This window comes from Sphaerodactylus townsendi, linkage group LG07 (assembly GCF_021028975.2).
Source record: "Sphaerodactylus townsendi isolate TG3544 linkage group LG07, MPM_Stown_v2.3, whole genome shotgun sequence".
Classification (NCBI taxonomy): Eukaryota; Metazoa; Chordata; class Lepidosauria; order Squamata; family Sphaerodactylidae; genus Sphaerodactylus; species Sphaerodactylus townsendi.
Genome location: NC_059431.1, coordinates 76,992,474 through 77,016,921, shown reverse-complemented (window position 1 = coordinate 77,016,921; position 24,448 = coordinate 76,992,474). Strand labels below are relative to the sequence as shown.

The 24,448-nt window shown below is 40.0% G+C and overlaps 1 protein-coding gene across 3 annotated transcripts in view; it reads right to left on the bottom strand.

Annotated features, from left to right (window-relative positions):
• The window catches only part of TRPM3 (transient receptor potential cation channel subfamily M member 3), a 305,116-nt gene that overhangs the window by 38,885 nt on the left and 241,783 nt on the right, over window positions 1-24,448 (bottom strand). For 2 of the 3 annotated variants that reach the window (XM_048503483.1, XM_048503484.1), the window contains 5 exons: window positions 23,624-23,852; window positions 23,026-23,190; window positions 11,579-11,719; window positions 5,377-5,505; window positions 3,259-3,510 (listed from right to left, as the gene is read on the bottom strand). In XM_048503483.1, the coding sequence (XP_048359440.1) occupies window positions 3,259-3,510; window positions 5,377-5,505; window positions 11,579-11,719; window positions 23,026-23,190; window positions 23,624-23,852 (916 nt within the window). Of the gene's footprint in view, window positions 1-3,258; window positions 3,511-5,376; window positions 5,506-11,578; window positions 11,720-20,097; window positions 20,224-23,025; window positions 23,191-23,623; window positions 23,853-24,448 lie in introns of all 3 variants that reach the window. The other variant, XM_048503482.1, reaches the window with a different exon arrangement.

Below are 24,448 nucleotides of genomic sequence, written 5' to 3'. Positions count from 1 at the left end.
GCAACTGACTTGGCTCACTGTGACGATTTTCTTTCAAACACCTATGGTATACTTGGGACTGTTCTGGATTTCTGCTGCCCTTCCCATGATCCTAATAGCTCTTCTGATGACTTGTTGTATGACTGTCGTGAGGTTTTTTATTATTGCAATCCCTTTGGTATGAACACACTTTATTTACATTGCTAACAGTTCTCGTTCCTCTCTGATTCAATAGAAGTGACTATTTTGTTGAATTCTACCAAGATTAACATATGTTCTTTAGCTCACAATTAACATTTCATATAGCTGAAAGAGAGCAATGGAAGTTGCAAGCTGCCCCAAATATTTCTTCTGAGGAATGCTTATGGACAGTTAATGCCCCCACTTTTTTTTCAAATTCAAATGCTAATTTTTTTTTTGGACACAACAACAGGACATCTACTGGTTTGACCTCTCCTAACCTGTGTTGTGTGCAGAGACATCTAGCCAAAGGAATCAACCAATTTTTGTTTCCATCCTCCTACTGAGGTTAGTGTGACATTACCTCTTAATCTTATATCCAAAGAAAAGAACAGCATGGTCCTTTCCCATAAAAATCTACAAGGCTAGTTCATGGATGAAGACTCAAATGATGGCTTATATGAATAGGCCATCTTATGACTACCACATATTTTTGTTCATATTTCAACAACCACCACAGTGTATGTGTATTTTAATGGAAACAATTCATATATTCATCTTTGAGTTATCAGCTGGAGAGAGACTGAGTTTCTGGTGTAGATCACATTCTTTGCACACAAAACATATCTAGTTTACTCCCCAGTTAAAGGATCTCTGATGGCAGATGTGCAGAAAGATCTTTCTTTGTTCAAGACATCAGAATGTGGCTGCCACTCCAAAAACCAGTCAGAGGCCCATTATGCACCAGGTTTCTGCTGCGCAGCAGGGGCAAATGTCAGCCACAGTAAGATTTCTTGTATGGATGTATTTCCCCGAACCTCACTTTCAATTTCCCTTTTCCCTGCACCAAGCGACACCACTTTAAGTATGATTTTAATGTTCTTCCCTGACAGAGCAGGGAAGATTTGCCAGGGAGCACAGTTTTGCCACAGATACCTTCCCTCCACCCACCACCAGCCCCTCGCACTCCCTCCCACTCCAGTGCATACCTCTCACCTTCCCCCTTTTCAGATTATTATTTCAATTTTTGTTATTTATTATATTGATATATCAATATCAGCAGAGAAGCACTACAGAATCTCTGTCTTTAATTGCATTTGTAAACCAGAAAGTAAGTCTCTCTCTCTCTCTCTCTCTCTCTCTCTCTCTGTGTGTGTGTGTGTGTGTGTGTGTGTGTGTGTGTGTGTGTGCAGGGTTGGTTCAGGGAATTGTTTTGCCTCTTTCCTGGGGGGGGGGGGTTATTTTTGGAATGTGGCTACAATATCAATATAACTGCATTACAGGCATATCTGTATAACTGCAATTTAAAAGGCTTTACAAAGCCCTTATCTTACAACTACCAGGTATGATGAGATCTGTGCCTTTGATGAGTGGAGTAAAGAGAACCAGGAAAAGCAGAGGCCTGTTAAGACATCAGCAAGCAGCTGCGGGGCAGGCAGTGAATGCCTCCTTGCATGTAAACAGAGAAATGCAAGGAGAATACACTACAGCCACACTATGCAGCTAAGAGTCCTAATGGGCCACAGAAGACAATATAAAATTAGATGAACCAGTGGATTGATCCATTATAAAGTAGCTTTGTAAGTTAAGTTGTTGAATTATCAGGGTTGGGACATTAAGAAGTGCCCATACAAGTTGCAATGTATTGCTTATTATTTTGAAACAGTTTTGATTTTGATGGGAATTCAGCAATATTTCTCCAAAACAATTTGAAGACTCAGATACAATGGTCTATTCACAGAGTATGCTCACACACAAACTTATGTTCTTATGCAAAGCGCCCCTTATCTATCAATGGAGAACAGATGTAGGATTGCTTCATTTACAATGCAATCCTATGCAGAGCTACACCTTTCTAAGTCCACTGATTTCACAGGGTGAAACTCTGCTTGCGTTGGACTAAATTGTTATTAATCTCACCCCATCCCAAAGTTTAGGATGAGTAGTAAGCTACAGTATAGTTATAGGGGGAAGCCATGTTGATCTTCAGCAAAACAGTTACATTTGAGTCAAATAGCACCTGAAAGACCAACAAGAATTTCTGGGTATAAACTTTCAAGAGTCATAGCTTTCTTTGTCAGACACAGTAGACAATCAGAAACAATTTATTCTACTGTGTCCAATGAAGGGAGTTTTGCCTCTCAAAAACTATTCCCTGAAACTCTTATTGCTGTCTAAGGTGCTATTGGACTCAAATTAAGTATAAAATCCATATTGTCAATCAGGGGAATAATCTCGTAAGGACTGCTCCAATCATCTTCAAACTATTCTCATTCCCCTAAGTCAAGAGTCAAGCATTTTGTTGAATCTGTGAGCAGTTTTGGAATTTTGAGAATAGGTAGCCAGTACTACAACAAAATGACTGCCAAATGTGTGGGGTACCAATAACAATCTGTGGGCTTAGACCAATCAGAAAATATCACAAGCTTCAACAATGTTAGCCGAGTATCCTTCTATGATGTTTGAAAATGGGTGCTCTCCCTGTAGAGTGCAGACACAAAGTCGATGCCTTCTGGGCTCTTTTGAAGGAACTCTTACTACAATAAAGTGGAGGAAAGTCAAAACTTGCACTCTGCTTTAAGGAAGAGTTGTTTTGGGGGTAAAGCAAGTGGGTATCAAGAAACAAATCAGCAGAATGTTAGAAATCACTTCTCTGGGTGTCCTTTTCTTTAAGCTTTTATTAGGCTTTAATATTTCTAAAAAATATATTCAAAAACTGTCCAGGCTTTTAGGAGAAAAGATGGGATAGAGTGTAACAAAGAACATCAACACATGTAGTCTATAGACTTTATACTGCAGTTGGAGGAATAGGATATTTATCTAAATACCAAAAACATGGCAGGGGAGCAGTGCAAAAGATTGAAAACATCTCTCTAAAGATGTCTAAGGCACCCTCTCCATCTTGCTAAAAGAAAGTAAAGACAGATGGTGTGGAGGAACTTATAAAACACTCATGACGTCTGGTGGCTAATTGTAAGAATTCTGTATTGTCTAGAGGCAGGTTTAGTGTTAAACTCTGAGGTTTCATGAATTTAGCAACACCTATTGCTTCAGCTTCAACATGCAATACAAACAGGAAGGATGGGACACTTTTCTTACCATTTTCCCAATCATCATTACATATGGCCCCAAATACTTGTTCACCCCGAAGATGTCTAGCAATCGGATATACCAGTAAATGATGTTGACACAGTATATCACACGGCCATCACTCCTGAGTGGCAGATCCTGGAGGCGAAGTATCATACCCACAGAGAACAGGAGAATGGCAATGAGATCAGTAACGTTCCAGTACTCTTGAAGCCACACTTTCACCTTCTGTAGCAGCTTCCCAGGTTCTGACATTAATATCTAGAGAAAATGAAAGAGGATATGGGGTAGACTTGATACTTTATCCCCAGAAGGGGGCAACATGGCAGATATTCATATACTATGTAAGTCAAAACCAAATTTACCAAACTGCTCTTGTGTGTCAGTATGATTCAGCATTTACATGTGGGAAGCACAGGTGGCTAGCTAGATCCTGGCCTCTGAAATATTTTAGTATATGAGGGACACTCATTAAAGCCCATGGAGGGATGTCTGCTGGTACAGACCAGGAAGGGCTAGGAAGAGTAGTAGTCTTGTGGGTTCCAGGGAAACACATGAAAGATAGTTAAGCTGGACCTTTCCTGCTTCTCCCCGGCAGTCCATGAGATGCTTCATTGTTTGCTCATAATTGCCATAAGGGTTGAGATGTTCTTTGCATTTCTTCCTTGGAAAGCAAGCACTTTGAGGCTTTCTTGCAATCTTGCTCTATCTAAAGAACTGCTCCAGCTGCTGGAGCCAGCCATAGTGGGACATGATCACAACCCAATTCTTTATCTCCATCCACTAAGGGGCTCTGTGAATACGTTGTCCATGAAAACTATATCAAGGCAGGCTCATATGCTACTGTTGACAACTTGCAGTATTCTTGTTTGTTCCTGGAATTTACAGCTTACTTGAGTACTTCATACTGCACCTTTTGCATGACTTTTGAAGGGCTGGAATATGTAATGCAAACTTTATATTGATATTCTGATTGCTTTCTGGTCTAGCCAAGTGACTTTTCTTTTCCCTATATGCATAAGGTGCTTTGCAAAGTAGGTTAGACTTTGGTTTTGCATTTCTTTTTAGAATCTGGTTTGCTTTTAAGAATAATATTCTGATCAGACTCTGAACCTGGAAAAAATATTGTATTAATTAAGCCTCTGTTCTGTTTGTAAATCACTCTGTGAACAGACTGCAGTTCTATTAACTTTATAGTTTGCTTTTATCATTCAATAATAATTAGCATTTGATTGGAACCACATTATAGCTCTTCATCTGGATTCTACAAAGATAAAATAGCTTGAAGAAATATTGCAGTATAAATTTTAGAGCCATTTTCTGTAAATGCTCTCCAGCCCATAATTAATTTTTCAAAAATTTTCAAAAAAATATGTGGAAATCAGATACAGTTAACTGAAAAGACTTCTTTGGAAAATGCAACATCCATATTACTAAAAGTCTTTTCAGCTGCATAAAAGACTTCAAAATCTTTATTATCTATGATGAAGAGCCCCCTTGTGGTTATTGTGATTATTGTTTTCCTTGCTTTTCAATGCTGTATGTATGTATGTATGTATGTATGTATGTATGTATGTATGTATGTATGTATGTATGTATGTATGTTATTCAGCTCACTTGTGAGCAAAGTGTTCCCATCCCTTGGCATATTTTCAGGTTTGAGTGATCCATTCCTTGATCATTCTTCTTCTTCTCTTTTTGTGCACGAAGCAGAGATTGAAAAATTCCAAGCTTTAGTTCCAATTTGCAAGTTTAACAAATTGGGATTTTAAAAATATAAACTGCAGTTTAAAACCAAAATTTAATCTTGATTTAGAGCCCCAGTTTGTGGGCATCAAACAAACTCCAGTTTGCTGAAGTTTCTGAATTTATATTTATATGCTGAATTAAACAGACGTTAAACATAAATTTGCCATTATACCAACTCACCACGTTTTATACTTTGCTATGGAGAATCCAAATGTAATACCAGGGCATGAAAATACAGTATTAAAATTTTAATTGAAAATCTTACTTGATTATTAAAAAAATGATATTTTTATAAATTTAAAACAGCACATTAATTCTTAGGAAAAAGCTGAACATGAGAAACTGGTTCTATTTTCAGGCCTTTCACTGTAATATTACCTCTCTCATCTTCTCTATACCCATTGAAAATATATATGAGATTACTATCCACTCCTGTGTGGACGGCCAACGATCCATCTTTACCAACACAATGTAGTTGAACAGCATCAGGTACCCAATGTATGCCATCTGCAAAGCAATAAACAATTTTTTGTTGGTCATATAAGTTAACTCATCCAAATATAACAGTTTTTCCATGCCTAGACAAATAATTTGCATAAAACTGTAAAGTTCTAGAAGAAGATTAACATTCTGGGTCATCAGTTCCTTGCGGGGCAAGAGTTCTGATGCATCCTACTGAGAATGTGTGCTGCGATATTTCTGGTCCAAATGTGTATCTGAAAGAATACCTTATCAGTATTTTCTAGGTATATTTGGGCATTTGTCCCAGGCAATGAGATCAAACATTAGCGAGGACACTCAACACTAGAACTGTCTGCCCAATCATAATACTGGTCTCACAGTTCTCCATTGTTATCTGTGCATGGGCAAAGAGGAAAAAAGCAAGCCTGGCTGCAACTTGGCTTCATTTCAGGATTGGATTTTTTTTTAGGGTGCTGCTCGCTTCTGCAGCTTTGTTCTGTCTGTTCCTTGGATTCATTCTGCTGCCTGCTCCTGGGAAGACCCTCTACTTCAATGGTTCTCAACCTTCCTAATGCCATGACCGTTTAATACAGTTCCTCATGTTGTGGTGACCCCCAACCATAAAATTATTTTCATTGCTACTTCATAACTGTAATTTTGCTACTGTTATAAATCGTAATGTAAATATCTGATATGCAGGATGTATTTTCATTGTTAACAAATTGAACATAATTAAAGCATAGTGATTAATCACAAAAACAATATGTAATTATACATTGTGAAATATTGATTTCTTATTACAAATAAATGAAATTTTGTCTTTCAGCTTCTAGCCCTATACTGACAACTACACCCCCCAGCCTAAGCACACATAGGCAGCATTTTAACAACATCCTTGACCTTTCGCTGCTCTCCATGCACCCTTGCCCCCAAAAATAGTTATTAAAAGGTGGAGCAATCCCGCTTTAAGCGATCTTGGCAGCAGCGTGGAGAAAGCAGATTGCAAGGTTACTGACAGTGCAATCCCAGTCAGTTATTCCAGGTTAAGCCTGTGGATTTCTGCATAGAATTGCTCACTCCTTCATTTGCACCCTTTAAAAACTGACTGAAGGAGAACAGAGTCGAGGCCAGCCGTGCAAAACCTGGTCCCCGCTACACCACTACAACTCCCGGCTGCAGCCTGGCTCAGCACTCGCAGCACATCCTTCCGTGCACTTTAGACCTTATTCGGCACAAAAACGGAAGGGAAAGGTTTGCATTTATGCGTCCAGTTTTGGATGCTTGACATAGTTTTCATCAAGACGCTTCAAATGGGTCCCCAAACATGCCCACCTCCCCTCTACCCATTTACCTATTGCAGCCCCACCAGGAAGGGCCCCCCACCCTGAAGCAAGGCGGCGGCGGCTTTCTCCATGAAGGGAATCCCCCCGGAGAGGGCCCTTGTTTTGCAACTGCTGACAGAGCCCGCAAGTGCCCAGCTCTCCCCGCTGGGTTTCCTCTATGGAGTAGGTGGCTACACCGCGTTGTAGTGGAGAGAGAGAGAGAGAGAGAGAGAGAGAGAGAGAGAGAGAGAGAGAATGGCAGCGGCCGGTACAAACCGGTTGCAACTTGGCGTGTGTGTAGGTGACCCCTGAGAAAGGGTTGTTTGACCCCCAAAGGGGTCGCAACCCACAGATTGAGAACTGCTACTCTACTTGTTTTGTGGCTGGACATCCACAGGACAGGCTTACCCACAGTGTACTTTGTTTCAAAAGTTTTTCTGTGTTTTTTTGTTTTTGCCCGTAGGGTTGTAGTTGGAAGAGGGAGCTTTTGTTTTCCTTCTAGTTCTTCAAAGAATACACTTTCCCTTGGTTTTGTTTTGCATCGTTTTTGAAAAGTGTTAAAAATCTTGTGCTTTGATGCCTGCCTAAAACTTCTCACCAAGCAAAAGGTGTATATGCTGGTCAATGGCCGGGGGGGGGGGGAGGAAATGGCACCTGCCCCAGTGACGCCCCAACCGCATGCCCCCCATGGTGCCCCACCACTGCCCTCCACTTAGTTCAGCCGTCTGCAAAGAAGGGGTGGGGTGGGGGTGGCAGGCCCCCTGCAGGCCCCAACCCTTCTGTGACCCCCATCCACCAACTACCTTAGTTAGCCAGCTGCAAAGAGCAGCTGGCTGAAAAAGCAGCCTGGCTGGGCCCGCACCCAGTCCTATGGCCCGGCCCTGCCAGGCTGCTCCAGGCCGTGGGGCCTGGCTGCTGGGGCGGGCTGGGCAGGAACACCCAGCAGTGACTTCTGTCGGACCAGGTGAGGCAGGATGAGGGGGAAGAGGGTGGGGTGTGGGGGTGATTTTCCGCCCCCATGTGACCCCCAATGATGCGCGCCCAGGGTGCGGCACCCCCCCACTCTGTGGTAGCTACATGACTGATGCTGATAAATATGTGAGTCTAGAGATGTACTTTTGAGCAAAACAGAACCCAAAATATACTCAAAAATACCATATTGGTATTTTGGGGGGATATATTTGGGAATTTCTGGGAATTTTTGGGTTATCATAAAAAATGGTTCCCAAATCCCAGACATATTAACCATTGCTTGTGAAGATTTGGAGCTAGTGTTTGCAGGTTCTCAAGACTGTTTTCCCTCTATTGCTTTCTTTATTTCTGTGTCTCCCTGAGTTTCTATTGGCTTGCCAGGCTGCTTCCATCTATTTCAAGTCTTTTGGTCAGTTTCAAAAGTTGTTTTTCTCTGCTGTGTCCCCCCTCAATTTGCTTGGATTTATTCTGCTGTTATTTTCTAGTTTTACATTACTTCTGTTAGGGCTGAACTGCCACAATGATACAGGCTTCTGCTGGGCATCTATACATTCTCATTGGTTCTGTTGGGCTTAAAAAGTTCCCCTTCAGTTTCCACTGCAGAGATCCTCTGGTTTGACACTGATCCTATTGAATTTGCACTATCAGTGGCACTGGTTCTGCTCTCTCCTTTTCACTGCAGAGATTCTGTGGTTTGATTTAAGCTTTGGTTCTGTTTGCCTTGTCACATTGGTTTGTGGCTATACTGGGATTAATGGGTTCTGCAGTGGTTTTGCTGGCCTAATTGTGTTATTTTTTTTCCATGGGAGGCATTTGAGTAGTGATTGCTACTTCCAGACATGGCTTTTGTCCACCCTGGAGGGTTCTCTCTTGAGGATAGATGGAATCACCCTGTTCAGGGGCCCATGCAATTGGACTCTAGGTCCAATCTAACTGAAATCTGGGGATTGTTTAAAAGATAGGAACCAGCAAATTCCCTAAAATTTTGGTGTATGCAGCTTTAAAAGCAACCCCTCCACCATCCAGAAAATGTCCCATTAGGGAATAATGGACCCCCAAAATTCAGATTCCCTCCAGAAATCCCAAATACAAATTTCATTATTTGATATTTGGGAATATTGGGAATGTCTTTTGGGGGGGTAATATACCAAAATTAAAAAGCCTGTCCCACACAAATCCTTGTGTTTGACTCCATGTATCAAAGGCAACTTTGTTAAGCATACTGAAAAGCTACTTTGCTGGGTGCAGCCAAGAGAGGCACACTGCCTCCAAGAGAGGATGAGGAAGGGGTAAACATCTCTGCTACACTTCCTTCTTTCTGAGTAAGGTCTTCTCCCATAGCCGCTCCCATGATAGCCATGGGAATGGAATCCACTGAGGAGGAAGTCAGTGCCAGTGGGAACATGAGTCACACAAGCTAGGCTTTGGCAAATGCAATGGGGAGGAGTTACCTATCTGAGACCTATGAATCATGTGCCACTGACCCATTGAACTACTGGGCCAGGAAAGAGATGGTCTAGCCAGACCTCTCTATTGTGGCTCAGAAACTCCTCCAGTGTCCTCCAACAAATAAATACAGTGCCAAAAATGTCATCCTTGCCCCTCTGATAAAGAATAAAACCCTCAAATATCACTGAAAGAGATTTATTAGGAAAGTACAAGTATCTGACATTGTACAGGAATAGGGAGAACAGGAGCACCAGAAATAAATGGCAGGTTCAGCTCCTGAGGCTCCTGCATGCTAGACTACAGAGAGAAGAGATCTCAGGTACCCCAAACCCTTCTCTCTTTTGTTTTCTGAGGGCTTCTTTGGTGAAGTGACATTGTGTGTTTGTGTCAGTGTCTTGCCAGGTTTGGCTGGGTGCTTTGGTACTGGATTATCTGATTAGTTTATTTTGGATTCTGTGGTTTGAAATTTGTTCTGTTGGGCTTGCCATATTGGTGTTTGGTACTGCTTGGCTTCTGTGGCTTGACATTGATTCTGTTGGGCTTGCAACAGTGCCCCTTGCTTAAACAGTCTTGCTTGCATTTGCTGGTTTGACATTGATTGTTGTGAGTTAGCAACATTGGCTTGTAGTTCTGCTGGGATTCACTAGTTTGACATTGGTTCTGTGGGACTGTTAGTTTTATTTGCATCTGGAGGCTTTTGGCCAGTGGTTTCTGTTTAGTGTTTGGTTATTGGCTTCTTTGTTCTTGGGAAAGCATGGAATCCCCCTCCCCCAGGAAAGAATGGAGAAAAGTAGAATGACTTTGTTCAGGGAATCATAGAATTGGATCCTATTATACAATTTGCTTGAAACTTACAACTTCTTCAGTGGACGGATAGAACTAGGTTTCCTGCAATTTCAGTCATTTTCTTTAGAAATAGCCCCTCTAGTTCCTCAGAAGGAGTCCCCCATATGCAATAATGGACCTCCCAAATTTTTAACTTTCTACCCCCCTCCTCCAATCCAAATCACAAAATGGTACTGGGGAGGTGTATAATCTACAATAATGTTATTGAAACCAATCCAAAAATCCAAATTAAAAAAATGCCATTTTTCAAGTGCACATCCCTACTCCCTATGTAATCCTCTCGTCACATAATCTTAATTCAATTAAATGGAGAGGGGAATTCCTTTCCACTTATATACAGGGCATGGATTGCTGCCATAAAACTATGGTTAAGGTTTTTCTTTTTGCTGAAGGGAAAGACTTATTAATACATCTCGCTTCTGAGGATCACTCAAAATGGGCTAAAGTAATTGAATTAAAAGTACCTTCATATGACCTCTCTCCATCCTTCCTTACATGATTGGGGCCAGATATGGCTCTGAAATCTGTGATCCAGAGATTCAAGGATTTTACCCTTGCAAAACGTCGAATTCAGTCATCATCTGTCTGCCCCCTTCTTTTTTGGGACTGAATTATAACAACCCATTTAGTCCAGCTAATTATCTGAAAAAGCTATCAATTTTGCACTATAGAGTGATATTTACCAAATCCAGATTGAACGTGCTCCCCTCTGAGGTTACATGAGGTCATTTTCGAGGTATTCCATATTTTGAAAGATGTTGCCCATGTAATGGTAATGAGGTGGAATATCTGAGACATGTTTTGCTTTCTTGCAAATTGTACCAGAAGATACACCAAGATGGGTTAATACTGCTGATACCAGGGTGGGGAAATTATTCCCCTGTAATTTTAGTTAAGACTCTCCTAGAGGACAAATGTCTAAATATTACTCTTGCAGTTGCTAAATTTTTGTCTGTGGCAGCAAGGATTAGGGTTTCCATATTTAGCCTGGATTGTGAGATTAATTGCTGATAAATTGATTAGGCTTAATTTGAACAATTTTAATTTTGTATTTTTTCTAGAATGTATTTTAAACTTATTAAATTATTAGTTTTTTTAATATGTTTTATGGGTCTCTTGACTGTAAATAAATATGATGATGAAGATGAGAGGGGAATTCCTTTTCTGTTCTGGGTACCTTGTACAGCGTCAGTCCACTGAAATGTCACTGAATAGTTAATTTAGATCATGCTGGAGTGCATACGGAGTGCAAATATCAGAACTGCTTTTTCACTAAGAGTTACAAATGTGGAAAGCAATTTGAGCTATTTTTTATTCCCTCCCATTATATTGGCAGGAACTGGAGATATATCCCACTAGTTCCTAGTTACTATTCAGTAACATACACAGGGGGTCAAATTCCTCTGCAAACCATCTATAAATAACCACATTTGTATATTTAGACATTCAAATACTGTATGCATACTAATGAAAGGGCATTGCAATTTTTGGCACTAATAACAGATAACCAAATAATATTTGCTCCTTACAGTGTAGAACCAAAACTTAACAATTGGTGCATTGTAGAATTCATAGATCTTGCGTCCAAAGGGGATTAATCTATGCTGGTTGTGAACTTCCTCATCTTCCTTCTTTCGTGATGACTCTCCATTGCCACGTCCCAGCATTGCCTAAAGTGAAGAAGAATAGGAACTGTTATAGTTGATTAACTGCAAATGTTACCATTTTAATTTAATTAGATCCAACAAAGACAAATATAGAATCAATGAGCTGGAAGCCATATAGGCTATTGAGTTCAATCCCCTGGTCAATTCAGGAAAAACAGTTAGAGCTTCTCTGACAGTTGTCTGCCTAGCTTCAAACTGAAGACTGCAGCAAGAAAGTGTCCTACCCTGTTGAGTAGCATTCACTGTTAGAAAGCTTCACCTAATTTTCAGCTGAAATTACTGTTCTGTAATGTAAAACCAATAGATCAAGTCTCACCTTCTTCAACAGCAGATAAAAAGCCTTCTTCCATATTTACATATTTGATTAACATGACCATACTCATGCTTAATCTTCTCTTCTCCAGGTTGAACATACCCAGTTCCTTCAACCTTTGCTCTTAAGGCTTGTTTTCCATCTTTATCGCCTTCTTCAATGTGCCAATATCTTTCATAAAGTGCAGTGCTCCAAACTGAACTCAGTACTCTGTATAAGATCTGTCCCATGCAGGATAGGATGTGATTATTATTTCTTGTACTATGCTTCTATTAATGCAATCCAAAACTTGTCACAGCATCATCATACTGTTGACTCGTGATTTACTGTAGGCTTGCCAAGTACTACTTCACTCTTATATCTGGGCCTTTGATTCTTTTTGTAGTTCCATTTTGTTAGCTAGCTTTCCACACCTATCAAGTCATTTTGATTTAATTAGGTTATTAGCTATCTATTCCATGCTCCCTTCCATCTCTTCATCCAGTCATTGATTAAAGTATTGAAATGAACTGGGCCAAGTAGATATTCGTCCAATTTCCTATTCAGGATCTCCTTCCAGATTAATGACATACCAATGATAAGCACTCTATGAGTATTTCTTTAGCGAGCTGTGATTTTACATGAGTGTACTGTCATTTTGCTCTCATTTAACTAGTTTGCAAACCAAAACATCATTGGAAGCTTTGTCAACTGCTTCATTGAAATAAAGATATTATTCCATACATACTTCTTCCCTAATCAATGAAAAATTCAAGGGGCATTGCTTTACTTATTTTGCTTCTTTGGAAAAGAGAGCATGGGAGACACATGGTATTTGTATAGTATTTGCTTTATTTACAGATACACATATGGAAGCATACTATTCTGCTTTTGATCCTAAAGGATCTGGTACCACTGCCAGTAGCTTCAGCCAACTCACGTCACTGACATCCTGCTTCTCTCTTGGCTTCTCCTAGGATCCCAAAGTGTGCTTCCTTCCAACCAAGAACATATATGCCCACTTAACGCAGTCAAAGGAGGGCTCAGCTCCTTCAATCCCTGTTGGCTACTTGACCAGAGCCATTTAGACCCATTGAGACCCCTCGGGGACGGGGCGGTATAAAAATCGAAATAATAAATAAAAAAATAAATAAACAATCTTTAAGAAACACTATATTTCTATGTGATTAAAACCCAAACCTGTAACACTGCTACTACCTAAAGAATGTCTAGTCACCTAACTAGCTACACAGGCAACCATCTAGGAAAAAAAATCAAGTTAACAAGAAGTTTTAAAAAATGCAAAATTATCATGTTACCAAAATATTTTCCTATTCCTCTACATGTGCATATTGGTAGTTCAGCTCTTTACTTGCTATTCATGTTTGCATTCTCTAAACCTTTTTAACAGTTTTTTGCACTCTGTAAAGCTCTCATTGTGAATTTTTGACATGTTCAGGAAACAATGGATAAAAATTATTTTTGCTATCAATAACAGCTGCAATCCAGGGAGATATATGCTAACTAATCTTAGACTTTTAAGCTAATTCCCATTCACTTTGTGCTACAGAAGCACACTCAAGCAACCAAGCAACATTTTTCTTTCTAGCCAAAATACACAAATACTAAACAGAACAAAACAAAAATGTTAATAACCAAATCACTTTGAAAAGTTACTTATTTCTATCAAAGGTCTTCACCCTTCTTTGCTGTAAGGAAACTATCAAAATAATTAATTTGTAATGCATACACACATATTCTGTGATGAGCAGTATTCCTCTTTCTTTTGGGATTTTTGCTCTTTGTTAGGGGAATGCATTTGGATATGATGAACTAAAAAAAGAGTAAAACTCTGGATAGAACTGATGAGCCAAAAAGTTGAAAATTTTGTGGTTTTCCTCAGCTTTTTGGTTTTCTCACAGCCCATGTAAGGGCACAAGGGAAAATTAAAAAAATATATAGGAAATTTTTTAAAACCTCCCCTAGGTTACTTTGGCTGGTGCTCTGCTGGGCTTCCAGGTGGTTTCTGCCAAGCTGGCAAAGGTGTCCCCGATTTCTCTTTTTAATTTTTGTTTTGTTTTTTATTTCATTTATACCCTGCCCATTCCTGACTGTAGCCAGGCTCAAGGCAGCTTACAAACATATAAAACAATGCATATGTAACAATAATTCTAAATAAAATTAAATAATTCTAGAATAAAATTAAAATAAAAATAATCTAAAATGCCTCTATAGATGGCAAAGATTGTAATAACCTTGTTTAGCCTATAAACAGCATTTCCAATAATCCATTACTCCTTTTGCTATGACAATGAGAGGTGCAACAGGGATCAGATGACAATAAAAACATAAAAAAGGGTGGGTGGGTGGGGAGACACTCAGAATAAAATGCATAACACTAGGTGGTCACTAATGTTTGATGGTCTGGAAGGAGAAATCTGCTGTTGCCCTTTTCCTGTCCTCAGACAGGTTTCTAGGATAACAGGAAAGGCATCTCAAAGACGAAAGTAGGAGTGCTCCCTGGAGCTTTCCTATTTGCCCAGTGACTGTACTGCATTTTGCACTGCATTTCTGCTAGTCCTAATCTGATTGCAACAACCTCTTGGAAGGGGTGGGTGGAAGTGGGGGCAGAAAGTTAGAGTGGCCAATAGGATTCCAAGTTAGGAACAACACTGTGTTTCAGCTAATAACAAAAGGTATTTCTTGCCTGGACTTTTTTCAGATTTTTCTGTGAATGGCCAAAAAAAGGAAGTCTGTCTCCAGCAGACTCCATTCCAGACAGAAATTTGGGAGAATTCACTGCGTAGTTTGTCTTTAGTTGCTACTCCTCCCACTGAGATCCTGCTACTTTGACTGCAGATCCTGCTGCTTTGACTGCAGTGACACAGAATCACTGCAAAATGCACCTGTCTGTATTGGATTTATCAGTTCAGGTCTAACTTTACAGAGGAGCTCTTCTCAATTCCTTTATCTGGAATTGGAGAGTTTGCACTAGAAGAGTGAAATAGTAGAGGAGACTGGACAAATTTTAGAGAAAGGCAAAGGAAAAAAACATAGTTTTGGCATTCCTCTTGGTTGTAGTAGCCTGAGAATCCCTGTTATTAAAGATCCCTTTAAATGGAGATTAGAAGGCCTTTTCTGCATACAAGGCTTATAGTTTAGACTTTAAGGCTACAGCGTTTTAGGCCCTCCTCAGTCAACTGTTAATCTGTTTAATTCAGATAGCTCTTTTGGTTTTGAGGATGTTGAGTAAAGCCCAACTGGTTGCCTGGCAGCATGGGCTGAATATGTATACCTGGGATGCCAATCTTGTTAGGTCTATATGTGTACTTCTGATATTTTGGGAACAAGGAATGAGCCACACTAAAATAATTGCCATGGCAACCAGGGGCAATCACACAATGGCAGCAGCGGGTTATTGAGGCCAATCACAAAATATTGGGAAGCAATGTAAATGTCCTCCCTGTGAAGGAAGCACCTATTTCTGATTGGGAGCTCTCTGGAGACACAAAGGCCACATTCCCACTGAAAATTTAATCTAGACACAACCAAGTTTCAAACGAATTGGCACCTATTCATCCAAGTTTTCATCCAGGTTTTCATCCAGGTTTCATCCTCACTGCAGCATGTTTCTAGTGAACACATCTAGGCCTGCCCCTTGGGGAGGGTGTGCCTGCTGTCAGGGGTGCAATTTTCAAGCTAGTAGCATCAAAATTTCAGAATATCTTTAGGAGACCCTCCTGATGATACCGTCCAGGTTTGGTGAAGTTTGGTTCATGGGGGCCAAAGTTATGGACCCTCAAATGTGTAGCCCCCATCTCCTATTAGCTCCCATTGGAAACAATGGGGGATGGGGACACCCCCTTTGGGAGTCCATAGTTTTTGACTCCCTGGACCAAACTCCACAAAACATGGGTAGTATTAGTAGGAGACTCTCCTGATAATACCACCCAGGTTTGGTGAAGTTTGGTTAATGGAGACCAAAGTTATGGACCCTCAAATGTGTAGCCCCCATTTCCTATTAGCTCCCATTGGAGTGTTTTTTCAAAAAGGTGCATATACAAGCAGGTCCAGGAAAATCCCATGATTAAGGGGGGGGGGGAGCACCAGAAACAGGACTATTCTGTGTTCCACAGTTTGGCTGTGAGGAGATCTTGAGGGAATCTGGATATTTCGTGTGACTATCCCAGGATTAATCGCCAGTGAGGAAATCACCAAAGACAATGCCTCCTGGATTCTTCAGAAGCATCTCCAGTTCTAATGAGCTGGAAGAAAGAAAGGATAGGCTGTTTTTTTGGGAAAAGCAAATGAGTGCCAAGAAACCAATTGGCAGATGCCTATTTAGAGATCTCTGTGAGACTGTAGTCCTATACACACATTTACTTACCACTTACCATTTTATTGCCATTTACTTATATTTTTCACTGTATAGGTACAGATGGTGTGAAATATATTCTATGGTAGCACAGAAAATATCCTTTATACTATAGTTTAAGGGTAAACTACTATTTAGAACTATATAATAATGAAGGACTTCTTAGCTGACTTCAGCACATACAATTTCATATGGTCCCAAGTTTGGAAAATTGTGTTTGAAAGAGGATATTATTTAAAGATATGCTTCAAGTTCTTCTGTTATAAATTCATATTTCCCAAGAGGAGATGAAATGACCTGACCTTTCACAAGGTAAAGCAGATCAGAATTGAATTCATTAGTTATTGTTAGCTGCAAGAACTGGAATGGCACATTTATGGAAAGATAGAAAAATTATTTTATTACTTTAAAGGTCTGGAATAGAAGACTCTGTAGTATTATTCAGATAAGAAGCAAATATGCAGTTTAAAAAAGATAGTCCTTTCCCTTTTTTCTTAGAAATTAGTTATAATTTGTGTATCTATGTGTGCGCGTGCATATGTGGGTGGTTTATATATGTGGAACTAGAACTGAATGTAATAATTGAAATACTATGGCTGTTTCTGCATGGCACAATTATACTGAGTTACAATTGGTATCTTACAGTCCAGTCTATTTTATCCCAGTTTCTCCCTTTGCATGGGTGCCCATTTCTGGGAAGGAATCGAGTCAAGACCAGGAGGAAATACTCTAATTTCTTTTGCATGAGCTCAGTCTTTTTTGTTTTTACAACATAGATGCAGCACTCATGCTTGAACATCCCTGGTATGCTGCATTCTGATTGGCTCTTCCCCCACTCCCAAAGGTGATTCTTCTGATTGACGGATCCACAGCAACCACAGGAAAACCATGCAGGGCACACACACACTCCTTTTCTCTAGATTTGGAAAGGAGCTGATGCAGTGAGCAAAATGGCAAGCACGTTGTGCTAAACAAAGTAAAACCTTTTGACCAATGCTGGGCAGAGCACTATGTCCCAACCACATTTAAAGGTGTGTAGGAAACCACAGCATGAGACACTCACTCCCCCCCCCCCCAATATACCAAATAACATTTGACTGGTTTTTGGGACTGTCATGGAATGAGAGCATCCTGCCAGGCAGATGCTTCCCACTCCTCCCCTCCAAGGATCCTGTTGGGAATGTGAGTCGGGAGCTGCAGGACTGGGCTAGCAAGTGGCGCTTGGTGAGAGTGAGCTGGAACAGGGCGAGCATGATGTAAAGCAGAAAGATCAGGGGGTGGGGTGGGAAAAAGAAATCAGTTTTGCTCCTGTGGCCTTCGCACAGAAGCAATTCAACATGGGATTTGGGGAAAAGATCAACATTTTAGCAGTTTTTGAAAAATATGGGATGAGGGAAATATTGTGGGACAAACCCAATTTGAATTAGGAACCACGCAAACTTCTTGGCCAAACTGGGGTATTTCTCTTGCTCAACCCATGATATTTGGACCATGCAGAAATGGCCTATAATTGCCAGCATTTAAGTTTTCAAAACTTCTGTAACAGCGATATGTACTTGAAATATGTGCCTCTGTCCCCCTTTTGGGATGACTCCTTTATTTTTTTCCTTGTTGAGAGTGTTTTATTATGCTTTAAGTTCATTGAAATAACCATGGACCACTGAGCACCAGTACCTACCCCCTCTTTTTGAGAAGACTGGGCTGACATTCAGGGTTCTGGATGTTCACACTGGAGTCAAAATCTGAAAAATCTCATTATTCACAATATTGCAGCAAGAGCCAAAGACAGTAAATAGTTTACAATGAGCTGACAAGCTGTTTTCAATGTGAGAAGGTAAAAGGTGTGGAAAGAAAAGATAATTTGCTAGAAGACTGATATAAATGTAGGTGGATTCTTTTTTTATTAATCTACAGCTTTACTATGATTCATTCTTCTGACTCAGGATGAATCATGTAGGGATGCACAAAGTACCTTTCTGTTGCATCCCTTGAAATGTTTTTAGGGCCTCTGGAACTATGGGAAATTGAAGTATACTGATTCCCATCAGCATACATGTACCTACATGTGATGTGACAATAAACCACATTTCTATGCTCTCTCTATTGATTATTTTGCAAATGCCTTGCTATTTTGTCCTACAGTCTTCAGCACACTTGTCTGTCTCCACTTCTTTTGCTTTTAATTGTTATCTTTTTAAAAGATGTTGGACCTTTTGCATTGGCTCTCATTGGTCTCATCATTCATCAGATCTTCTGCTGTTTTCGTTAGGTCTTTATCTCCACTACTACTCTTCTGTTGTCTTCATCTGTCCGGTTTATTAGTCTTCCTGTGGGTTTCCTGCTCCTTCCTTGCCACCAGTCTCCTTTTCCTGCAGCTTCCTCCCTCACAACTCTTATCCCTAGAATGTAATTTTTTTCCTCATACATTTTATCATTTACATCTCGAAAATGGACTGTTTATTGTTTATCCTTTTACGCCTTCAGGAATCAGAATATTTAAGAACATCCTGTAACACTATCATTGAACTTTATCCAGTCACTGCACCCACAGAACCACAGCTCTCTGTCTTTATTACAATATTAATAGTTGCAAAAGTGTGGAATGAATTGCACAGTTGTACAACTAAATGCTTAATAAGTCTTTTTTTGCTACATAACCTAACAGATATAATCCTATTAAAATATTACTATCAAATATTAGCTGTGCACTCATGCAATGACACAAATGGCTCTCTAAAAGCTGAAATGTCTTTATGTTGCTGTGAATTCAAATGTTGTCAGGCCCTCATACTTCTGCCATGCTAATTTTCCTCTAAAGCTGAAGTAAAACAAGGCTTTGAGCATCATTACATCTAGTGTCATTTATTCATTGCAACCTAGCTCTCCAGCAGTCCAGTACTGGTTGGAGATGCTTGTACAATACCACAAATTGATGCAATTAAAGCTATAATAGCAACTGTTCATTCTACACTGTGCTATTGTACCAACAACCTCTTTGGAAAACATATTTAGCAGCACAGCTGCTTTTCCAGTGAGGATGCTGAACAGCCCACTCATTTATTATTGCACGTACAAGGAATCCAGCCAAAGCAAAACAGCAAAATTTGTGCAAGAAAATGTCCTCAAACATTTTTTTCATTTTTATTCTTAAACATGTCTAGCATTTACACATTTTGGGTCAGAAAACCTTAGATTCACAGCAGCAGAAGAATCCAACCTGGTTAAGATCAGCTCAGGCCTCTGAAATGGATCACACAAAATATGATCACTCATTGGCACCTCAGAGCCATAAGTGCTGTATGTTATCAAGATTAATGTCAGGCAGAGGGGAAAATGGCACAGGGTTTTGTCAAAGGGTTGAGAGAAGGTAAGGAGGAAAACTATACTATTTCTATGGAAACAAGACAATATATTTCAGCACACTGTGCTTCTATATTGTCAGCAGGGAAGGAGTTCACAGACTAGAAGGAGACACAGTACTGGAGAAAAGGAGCCAGGAACATCACAGAGACAGGACAATTACTATTCACTACATTTGAACCCTGAAACAAGCTGTGCTTATGAGATTTGAATAAGCACTTTATTTATTGATCAGAAGCCAGCAATAATTAACTACAGTTGAAAGCTGAATGAGTTCATTTCTCAGGAGGGCAACCTGTCAATCTTATGCTGGCTTCTGATCTTTGCCTCTTTTTCCAGTGTCCAGGATCTTGCCTGCATAGGGTTCCTGTAGGTTGATCTTGTGCCTAGGGTCTTCAGCTTCCCTGAATTTTGGGTCTTGTAGGCAGAGCCTTCTGCTTGCCTGCAGGCAAGGTCTTGGGGACAGCTCTTGCTGGTGCCCTGTAGGAAACATCCTAGTTTTTAAACAAAATTTAATCAAACATAAAGTAACTGTTGTTTATCAACAGAATATGGGCACTGAGAGACCAATCCATAGCTGCAATCACATAAAAATGCTTCTGAAGTCTTATACGAGTTTAGGGATTTTTAATTATCAAAGTGGCTTGATATCTCTTTTGTGTATAATATACTCATTTCATATTAGTGTTGCAAGGTCTCACAGGAACATATAGTTAAACAATGGCTTCCGATGGACACATCTCTTTCTTCTAAGTGTTTGCCAAGGAGTATGTTGACAGTGCAGGACTTTAACAACAACAAAGCCCAAATAAAGCGTAAGGAAAAATAATCAACCAAAAGAAAAGACTGAAAATGGCAATTATTAGAGGCACTAAAAGTAACCAAACTATAATGCATATTGGTCAATGCAAGAATTCCTAGTCCTGAGTGACTCATAAAGTTGGAATGGCACTCAAGGGTTATCTATTCCACCTCACAGTCTAAAATTATCATATTCTAAAATTAGACAAATCCAATCCACAACCTGAGGCATCCTTGGATGGTGTGCTGCCATACCACCCTGCTGCTTTCAGAGGGCTTTCAGGTGGCTTTGGGAGGCAGAAGAGACAAACCCCTCCCCCACTGCTTGAAAGCCCTCAATAATTAGATAGATGGCACAAATCCAGGGCTGCCATGTTCCTGCCTTGAAGCCTCGGGTGGAAGCCAACTAATATCATGTCCACCCATGGGAATGCTCTGGCCCACCCCCCTTCTCTGTGCCGGAATGTAATTGACTGCCAGTGTTCTTTCGCTGCAGTGGCCACTTCCTGGTTTTACCACTGTGGAGCTGAGGATGCCCAGCTACCAGTGCCTTTGCCCTTTCTGCTGGCAGGAGTGCCTCTAATGTTGGTAAACATGGCCCCACCGTCTCTATCAGCCATTGGCCACCCTATGCAAAACCCCACAGAAGAATCTCCACACTTTTCCCTAAAACCAGTATAGGTTTAATAAACTTTCAAGATTTCAAATATCCTTATCTTCCTTAGTTTAATTGAGGATAAATCCTGAAGACTTACACAAGTCTGAGCCTGGTCATCTTTTTAGAGTGTAGCAAGAATTTTATATTTGATTAGGCCCTTTGTGGTCATATTTACTTTGATAAAAATTACATTTAACTTCGGAAGAGAAATTTATATTGCTTTTGTCTAATATTAGTTGACAGTTTTATTATGTCTGAGTCCAAGTGATGGGGCAAGTAAAATACATTTAAGGAATGATGTGACAGAAATACTAGCATTATAGAGGAGATTGAAGAAATTTTTGCTTACAATGTGCATTTGCCATTGTTACAATGAAACAGCACATTTAACAGTGTTTTAGAGATGTTTCAGAATTGACATTTCAGCCTGGACTTATCCAAATGATATGTGACAATATACAAACATTACTGCTGAAACTTCCTGAGGGCCCTAGGATTATTGTAATTGGGCTAGGCTGGAATTTTCCTAATTCTCCTTCATTCTATTGTCCTTGAAATTTTGCTTAGCATGGTGAGCGTGGTAGTGTCCGTGAACTCTCAGGAACAATTTGGATGGCTTGAGCAGTTGCTATTGTAAGGGGAAATTAGTGCAACTTTGGGGCAAGTCAAAGTGCCATTTCAGAGAGTTGAATAACACATACGTTTAACTATGATCAACTATGACCTAGTTTTTTTTTAAACTAAAAGAAATAAACTTAAGTATTACAGTAATAATAACCAATAATGGGATATTTAGGGAAGTTGATGGGATTTGGCAAGAGCCAGTCACACAATCCAGTAATGAAGAAGTTAATTGTTGCATGCTAATTAGTTAGTGAGGTCAGAAGTCAGTGACCAGGTAATTGATACCTATTGGCTAAGAAGACCTGACATGGGCTACATGCCAGTCTGCATGTAGGCCATAGGTTTATATTCTTTGTTACTCTCTGCACATGCTCTCTAGTAGCTTGTTAGCCATGTAATAGCCAAGCAACAGGCTAGCTGTTGGAGCTAGCTACTTAGAAAGATATTTCTTGTTTTCTCCCAAGTTACCCTACCCTTCTTTTATAGTAAGTAAACTTTATTTCAGTAAGCAACTGACTCTGCCTCACTATTGCGCTAACTCAGCTTTACAAATATTCCAACAGAAGTTCATCAGCTATCATTTCTTCTGTAAATCTTCCATGCCTGTTCACAAAGTCACAGTGTTCCTTCTAATGGTATGTTACAAGATCGTTGTGTACTCATACATCTACTAAGATGAGTAATCCATGGTGAGCTTGCTTGCAGCAAATTTATACCCTTTAAGTCCATAAAATAAACAGCTTGGAAGGATACAACTCTGCTTAGGTTTCCAGAGATGCTTTCTCAAAGCAAAAATATCTGTTTATATCAGCATGTTCAACTTATGGAATTCTTCTAAACATAGTCTAACACTAGCCATGCATGCATGGTATTTGTCTGTAGAGGTTATATATATGTAGATGTGTTCATATGGATGGAACCTATATAAGTACAGTTTGCATGTGGGGTTTCTGTGGCAACATGTAGGTCAAAGGGTGGAGTCAGTGAGCCTACTCCTGCTCCTCACTCTAAATGCACATCCTTGTATACACAATTGTGAAGTTTATAGGACTACTACTTATACAAAACTGTAATTACATTCAGGAGGGAATGCCTGGAGAAATGCTCAGTGGATTACAAACCACTCTATAACATACAGAGATGACATCACAAGTGAGACATTAGTATCCAGACCATCTTTGGCAAGGTTTTCCCCTTACTGTGAGTTCCATGTCCTCCTCTTCTTTTTCTTTAACTGGTTTTTCTGGTTCCTCTGGCTCTTTCTCTTGAAGGATTTCTTGGGCCTGAGACATGTAAGGCATATCATCTTTGTTCTTAAACTCCAAGCTGAGAATTGAAGGAGGAAGTAGAATTCCTAGAATTACCTAAAGCAATAATAATGATAACAATCATCACAATTAACAGGTTATGGTTATGCCACTTGCTAATTTCGTTTCAAAATGCACATGCTCTAGGCCAGCTAGGCATCTGACTCTGTGCATATAGTTTTCAAAATGATCAACTAGGGGTTGGTGCAGCCATAATGGGGCCAGTGGAGGATATCATGAGCAACAACTGGCCACATGGAACTTCCTAAAGCCCTGGCATCCTCAGCATCTCTAGAATGGGCAAGGTGCTCTTACTGCATTGTCTATCTTGCCTCATAATGGCATTCCCTTTAAAATTTAAACCAGATCCCCCCACCCCCCGAAATAGAATAAGGCACCATCAATGCTTTATATTAATAAACCATCTGTGGAGAATTCTGTGCAACTTTTCCCTGAATTTCAAGATATTAGATTTTAAAGCAGTCCTGACCTTTAGGCTTGAATTTTTACGCATACGAAGCCTGCCCATCCACATGTCTGTGAGCAGCATTTGACTACAAGTGTGGGCAATGAAATCTCGGTGCTTTGCTGCCACCGCGAGTTGTAGGCATGTGGCATTGCTCCAGTTCTTCAGCTCATAGGTCAGCAGTTTCATTGCCAGCTGCTCATCCTGCTTGTAGGATTGGTCCAACAGCTCCACTGCCAGCTGGCCAAAGTCCCTGCAACACAGGGCGTTTTTGTTAGTTTGTGCAATCTGTTCCATGGAATGTGAACTATAGGTAACAGCTTCTGTTGCAAGGGATTTGTCACTCTTCAGTAGGTTTAACTGAGATGCTGATGCTTATTTGAAATGTTTGATGTTCTAGATTTGATACCTAGCTCAGTTTCTTAATTCATACTTCCTAAGAACCTGAAGCTTCATCTAATTTCCTTTCTTCTCTTTGCCACTTACCTGAATGTTTACTTGTTTCTTATGAATCTCTACAAAAACAGATTTCTAAGAGAAATTTTCACTATGCCCTTTTCATTCAACTTGAAGTTCTGTGCACTTGGTATTTATTTAAAGTTTACCTAGAGATATTCCTAAGGGATTGATAGCAAACAAAAGTCTTGAGGTTGTTACAACTTAGGATGTAGGTAATGACAACGGGCAGATATTATTCAGGGCGTGTATGTGTGTTTGCCTGGCTATGGATGCTTCTGTGTTAATTATACTCATAGTAGATGATGTTTGGCCTTCCCTGGCTTCCTAGTGACCATAAGTACATCTAAAATTCCAGCAGCAGGAAGTATACCCAGGAGTTTATGCACTTCC